Source organism: Clupea harengus, chromosome 7, assembly GCF_900700415.2.
Source record: "Clupea harengus chromosome 7, Ch_v2.0.2, whole genome shotgun sequence".
Classification (NCBI taxonomy): Eukaryota; Metazoa; Chordata; class Actinopteri; order Clupeiformes; family Clupeidae; genus Clupea; species Clupea harengus.
Genome location: NC_045158.1, coordinates 4,280,870 through 4,288,369, shown reverse-complemented (window position 1 = coordinate 4,288,369; position 7,500 = coordinate 4,280,870). Strand labels below are relative to the sequence as shown.

General features: G+C 45.6%; 1 protein-coding gene across 1 annotated transcript in view; it reads right to left on the bottom strand.

Moving 5' to 3' along the window:
• The window catches only part of cabin1 (calcineurin binding protein 1), a 79,249-nt gene that overhangs the window by 4,307 nt on the left and 67,442 nt on the right, over positions 1–7,500 (bottom strand). Inside the window, 2 exon segments of the mRNA XM_031570213.2 lie at positions 745–906; positions 4,030–4,396. Coding sequence (XP_031426073.1) covers positions 745–906; positions 4,030–4,396 — 529 coding nt within the window.

Sequence of the window (7,500 nt, the reverse complement as noted above, 5' to 3'; positions counted from 1 at the left end):
TCCTTTGTATGTCTTAACATGCAAAGTAATTGACAATAAAGCTCCTTTGACTATACACAAACACCCAGGCTAGTGTTAAGCACCATGCACCACGCCTTGTATGTTGATGCTAGATGACTTACCGCTCACTAGTCAGGGCTAATTAATATGAAAACTATTAAGTATTGTAGCATAAAAATAAATACGCTCATCCTCCACAGCTACAAATAGATAATAAGGTCTAATTTAACAATGCCCAAACCCAGACCAAACCAACATAGAGACCAGAGCTAGAAACCAGTCAAAATGTCAAAACTGTTCAGAATACTATAGGTTTGTTTTCTTATGTAAGCCAAGGACTGAATAAATGACACGATGCATGTAGGTTACACACACACACACACAAAACAAAATATGTTCATTTCAAGTAAAATGGCCTACTTTTAACAGTGTATACATAGTTTATGGAAAATTCTTAACCCCTTCACCCAGCCAAACCCTGGCTTCAGCCCTGTTCACAATACCATTTCATCAGAAACATCAAAGGCTTTCCCATGACTCTGTGTTTCACTGACCACTGCTATTAAGATACTAACATTACAACCTAATGACTGCTGTAATGACACAGAGCCCCAGTGAGCAGAAAAGCATCTAGAAATAATGACACTTGAACCGGAAAGGAGTAGGGAGGAGAAAAATTGAGAGAAAATAAACAAAAACAAAAACAGCAATAGCATTAACACACACAGACACACACACACACACCTGTGCTGGCCTGTGAGGCGCTGCAGGTGGGTGGCTCGTCGCTGCTCCAAGTGGCCGCTTCCTGCGCCTTCGACACGGAGGCCATCTTCATCTGCTGGCACAGGTGCGACTCCTGCTGCCTGTAGGCCAGGCCCTCCTGCCCACACTCCTCTCTGTCCTCTGCTGCACACACACATGCACACACACACACACACACAAGCACACGCACGCACACACAGAGTACATACACACACACAGAGTACACACACAAATTGATTACAAAATAATGGGCTGGACATTATAAAAATCTACTGATTGAAAAGGAGAGGACATTATAAAAGAGTGTGATGCATCAAATATACTTGGGGACTCAAGCAAAGAGCCTTACAGACAGTTTGTTTTCAATGGCGTTACTAGCCATTAGATGGAGCCATATATTCAGCTAAACAGTACTGTCAATAATGTGCTTTCCAGATGCACCTATGTGGATGTCTACACTACAGCTGAAGGGAAATGTCTTTCATTTCTTAAGGGAAATTCAGTGTAACTTGAAGTCAGCAAGCAAATTTGTGCAAAGACCTTTTTTTTCTCTCAGCGGATGCCACGAAACGGCAACAAAATCACTTAAAAGGAGATATTTTGTAGGAATGTTTTATCGTTTTGGCGTGTTACTGTGTAATAAGTGGGATAATGTACAGTCCGCTAGTCAGTGTCGAATATAATAAATCCCCTCAGGATGAAACAATGGGAGCTTTAAACTGAGCTTTATAACTGATTATGCAGTACTGTTTTGTGTGTTTGTATATGGTGTCATTTGAGTCAGCAAGTACAAGTGTGTATGAGGCTACAGTTCTGGAGTAATTATTTACTGCTCTCTCTATCTGTCTCTCTCTCACACGTGCACACACACACAGTCACCTGAGCAGGCATGCAGCCATCCAAATAGTCTAATTAGAGACATGGGTAATCACCGCTGTGTGAGGGAGCATCAGATTATCTAATGAAGCATGGAAGACACTGTGTGCATACAGTATGTGTATGCATACGACAAAGAATTAATGTGTGTGTGTGTGTGTGTGTGTCTGGGAAATGCCTGTGTTTGTAGGTCTGATAAGAGAAGTAAACATGGGTGCATGGGTGTGAGAGTGATAGGGGGAGTGAGATAGCAGGAGAGATGTCCACAAGTGGCTATTACATAACGCTTTCACGCTCACACACGCGTATCCAGATATTAATGCCACGCTAGCTACTCTCCGAAAAGCTGCCAAAATCATCATCAAGAGGAGCCAGGCAGCAGCCAGCTCCCACAGGACTGATAATGCATCTCCTGCCTGCTCAACCCCACTGCTGATGCTGCCGCTGATGACAAACGGAATAATCCCCCCCCCCCCCCCCTCCACCCCCATCCCCCGCACACACCACTCCTTCTCAACCTCTCCATCCAGGTTGCCTGGGCAACCGTTGGTAGAATTCAGCGCAGTGTCCTGATGCTGAGAGCAGAGAGCATCTCAACCCAACACCTTATTCTCTTCATCAGTGTGTGTGTGTGTGTGTGTGTGTGTGTGCGTGTGTGCATGTGTGTGCGCGAGAGAGACAGACTCAAGGAGAAAGGGAGGGAGTGTGGTCATGAACAAGTATACTAGGCAATATGTATCAGTAAATACAGACGGAAATGTGATGTGTTACATTGTACGTTTTTGCCCTATATATTTGAAAAATGGTGAATTCCCTGATCCATCCAATAAGCAAATTCAAACATTTGACTGAAACCGAACAACTATGGCTTAACAAGGTGTCACTGTTGAGAGAGTTCGATAGCTGTTATAAAGATCTATAAGGATATCACATGTTCAGATGCAATTCTTTTACAATGATGTAACATCCCTTAATGTAAATTTGAGCTCCTATAGGGGGTATGCATTGACTTCACTTTCCCGCCAGAATATGCCCCCTCAGTCAGACTGAATATGCAGCAAAACATGCAGTGATATCACCACGGCGATTATCGTCTTAAATTACGGGCAGTTGGACTCGACAGTGATCCTTACAGTAAAACTTACCAAAGAACCAGTGGTCTATGGACATTGACATGTGTTTCCTGACATTCACATGTACCTGATTTTGATGGGAATTGGGAATCAATGGGAGGGGAATCAATAGAGGCAGATGGACGCAGATCCTCTGATAGTCTCCTAAATAAGCCGGACAGTTGTGTGGATTATATTATTATCTCATTGGATTCTTTTCCCTTTAAACGCCCTTCTTCTCTTTATGGAAATAAGTACTCAACGTTTAGACTTATTACAGAGATGAGATACAATTTCTTTCCTTCATTCCTCTATGGGAGTTTTGCTGGGACTGTTTGCCCTACCATTTCGAATATGGTTTTGTTGTAGGATGATCATTGAGGGCAACTCGAACCTTCTAGTTTTGGTTTCTTGTTGTTTATGGACTGATGCACGCAGGTGTTTTTGTTATTTCACCATAAGCGGTGACGGGAGTCTTAAAGACATTGCCCCTAAAAAAATACTCCTTTCACCTTCCTCTCTACTCTCTTTCACTTAAATACATTTTGCGGCATTAAAGCTGAACGCTGCCACTCAGTAAGTTAGTCTTTTTTGAACGGTAGTGTACATTGTATTCACACAAAAAAGCTCGAAAATATGGAGAGAACTAACATATTAAGGGAGAATCAGCTCCCCCTACTGGTACAGTTACAAAATTTGCCGAACTCCCTTTAAAAACAACTTATTGACACTTCACAGACACAAGTGTAAATGCTGTGTCTTTAAGTTATGACCAGTAAGGTTTTTATCACTTTCATCTCTGTACATTGACGTGAGAATCTACACCAAGCTGCATAAAAAAAAGTCTAAGATGGCACCCTGTACTGTACACAGAGGGTGCTCCTCTGCCTCATCCGGTGCTGTACTATGCTTTCCATGCCTCAGTCTTACACAGAAGACACCTCACCCACACAAGCTACTCATATCCCCATTACACGTTCTCCACGAGATAGTAGGCCGGCTTCATCCCAAGACCCCGTAGGGATTACTACAATGTTTACATACAGAAACAGAAAAGAGACAGCTGGGCATGGAAAGCACAAACAGCACTTAGATCATTTTCAAATCATAGTCAGTGATATCCATGTGTCTATAAGAAACATACATACTACCCACTTTGGATGAAAGTACCTGCTTTCTTGCCAAACAGAACATTTCGTTTCTGACAGCAGTTTGACCAGTGAGCCCCACACGGCTACCCCTCTCCCCCCTCCCCTCCTCTCCCCTCCGAGTGGCTCACCTGTGTGGGGGTGGAAGTTGGCGGCCATGTTTGCCGCCGGTAGGTTGGCCGCAGGCTTCCTGGGCTGCTGCTGCTGCTGCTGCTGCTGCTGGTCCTGGCTGGCAGGGGGCGGGGAGTAGAACGGCAGTGCCGGGCCGTGCGTGGGCGTGGAAGGGTGTGAGTGGGAGTGTGAGTGGGAGTGGATCAGCCGTGGTGCCTTGCCCTGCCTGGCTTCCAGAGGCTGGCTGTCGTAGCCGGGCAGCCCGGCGGTGGGCGTCTGGGGGCCGTGGTGGGACCCGCCGAGGCAGGAGGCGGAGAAGGTGCTGGGGAAGAAGATGTCACGCTGTTCCTTGCTGTATTTGGGAGTGACTGGGGCCTCACCAGAAGTCTACAAGGGAAAGAGAAAAAGAGAGAAAAGAGAAAGAAAGAGAGAGAGAAGAGAGAAAGAAAAGGGAAAAAAGGAAGAGGCTTGAATGAGAAGACATCTTGGAGATTTCATTCCCCTGCTAACTTGAATCATGATAGTCAATGCTCATCAAGTTTGAAGAGCGGATGCATGCGCGCACACACACACACACACACACACACACACGCGCATTCCAAAATGAGTTCAGAACAATTTTCTGTGTTGTCACAATCCCCAGTTAGCTTACCTGCCCAGTGCGTCACTGTGCAGTAGGGCTAGTCATCAGGCCAACGGATGAGCCTGCGTCACTCCGTCTCAGACGACCACACACACGGACATGGGCACGCACATGGGCACGCACACACGCACACACAACCGCTCACCATGATGAGTGGGAAGAGCCAACGAGGGTGGAGGTGCTCTGCTGTGGGGCTCTGGATACAGCCTGTCACTTCCATTCACCTGTGTGTGTGTGTGTGTGTGTGTGTGTGTGTGTGTGTGTGTGTGTGTGTGTGTGTGTGTGTGTGTGTGTGTGTGTGTGTGTGCGTGCATGCTTGCGTGCGACGGAACACTCAGGTCTATATGAGCCTTACAAACAAATCTGCACCCCAAACCAGCAACAGCCGCTGCCATGGTAACTAGGCAGGCAGAGCTGGAGCCCAAGGAGACTCTGCTGACGGACGCTTCTATTCCGTTTAGAGAGCTCTCTTTCTCTCTCTCTCTCTCTGCAGGGGGGAAAGGCAGAGGTGATCATGTCTCTCCTACTCTTTAGCAGGAACTATATCAGGGAGTCGACACAATTACTGAGCTGCAAAGCTGGCCCTTAAACCAGTCCATGTCCAAGCTATTAAACTCACACCAGCAGAGAGAGTTTGCTCAGAGAGTCAGTCTACGGAGTTTTTGTGCAGTTCTGATTCAGAAAATGAATCAGAACTGCAACACAAAAACCCACAAAATAACATGTTTGTCACAGGTGCTGGTATGGATTCCCAAGGTTTCACAATCAGGAGATTCCCCTTAAAATGTCTCAGTCAGTGGGTATGTCAAACACAAAATCAACTTGAACACAGAGTCAAAACGCCAGGGTGCCAGTTGACTGCACGGACATCTACAAATACACATAGATGATCAGATTCAGCATCAGCCGGATGTGAGCAACTTACGAGAGTTGTCAAGTCGAGGCAACTAGTTAGTCATTTCCGTGTTCTATTTCCCAAACCGAACACACGAGACACAAGCGTGAACCGTAAACACCATCATAAGGCAGAAATGACTTGATTATTCAATAAATAACTCCAATGGATACAATTTCAGAATGATTCATAAATATGACACGTTTCCCGGCAACAATTGAACTATCTGTAATGTCTTTGTTCTAGTGAACGATTTACGGTAAAACACAGATAAGCTTACTTATCCGTCAAAAAAGCAAATAGAGCATAGCTAAACATATTAGCACAGATTTAACACACACAGCTTAATCTTTAAAAAAGTCCATGATCTATCCTGTAGAGTGGCACCAACCAACAATGTGATAACTTCAGTGAACTTTTACCCAACTTTCAATTTTACAGATACCTTCATTTCTTAACAGCGAACTGAAGGGAAAACAGGCCATTGAATGTAATGCTTATGAGAAGAAAAAGGGCATTTCGGCATGTTCAGGGGTTAGGCATGACTGGAGACAGCCGACAAGCTGTCTGGTGGTGGAAAACAGTGCTGGAAAAGACATGGACTGTCATGGTAGATGGACTACTGGCTACTAAGCAGAAACAAACATTTTTAAGTAGCCTCTAAAAAAAAAAAAAAAAAAAAAGAAAAAAACATTCCAGAGCTAAATTGCACAAACTGGTCGTCAGGTCCACAATGATCAACGTTTCCATCCATTTCACAGAACTGTCGGATTTTTGGGGGTTTCATTCACATTTGTAAATAAATAAAATAAAATAAATAAATCTGATTTGACCGTGATTGAGCTACTCATAGCGCTGGCACACACAAATGGGAGTCAAGAGTCTTTCCTGACTGCAGGCCGAAACAAACAAACAAACTCCCACAGAGGCGAGCTACACAGAAATGCCAAACCCACAAAACAAACTCCGAGCGCGCATCGACCCTCTCTCTCTTTCTCGTTGTCAACACCAGGACGCAAGCGGCACTCCCAAACTCTACGTGCACGAGCCGTGAGGCAGGAGGTGCCTGGGAATAAAACGAGGCTCAGACATGAAACCGCCCAGAACGTGGCGAAGCCATGCCTGAGATCGTGAGGTCCAGTAGGGCTGGTTCTCCTCCCCTGTGTGCTTGTGCCATGGCTATGGTGGGAAGACGTCACACAAAAATCTGCCTCACTGCTTCGGGGTCCAAAACAAAAGCGCTTCCACAATGACTGAGATGGGAGATATTAACTGGAGCTTAACTGTCCTGCGTGTCTCTTCTTCTGTCCTGATTAACACATTTCCGATGAATAACATCAATGGCAGACAAGTCTGGAGCCTCTTTACACTGGTATGGGCCTAGCGAGTGAAAACGTGTGTAGTAAAATGGGAGAAAGAGGAAAAAAAAGCCTTTTTTAATTAAGGGTGCCATGAAGTCCCCCCCCCCCCCCCCCTCTTTCCACAGATGCCAGCCCTCATAAATAACCCGTCGGAAGGCGCTTTGCCTGCCTGCACGAGTTCCCTGCACGTCTGAGGAGTTGAACACGGTCAGTTTTGGGGGATTTGGTGAGCATGGCTGCACCGTGCAGAAAGGGTTTCCCACGAGTGGCTGGGGCTGCTGTCAAACCACCGGCGGGCGGCCCACGCTTCCTCAGCTCAACCTCAACTCATTTTCCATTAGGCCAGACAACACAACACACACAGCACTTTCTCAACCCCACGGCACAGAAATATTAACAATGCACACACACACACACACACACACACACACAGACGGACGGGGATGTAGAGACACACAATCATTTTAAGAAGACTTATACTGACACACATTCCACAAACACACATGTTGACATCAGTTAAACAAACACACACACAAACACGTACGTACACACACACACACACACACACACACACACACACAAAAGCATGCAC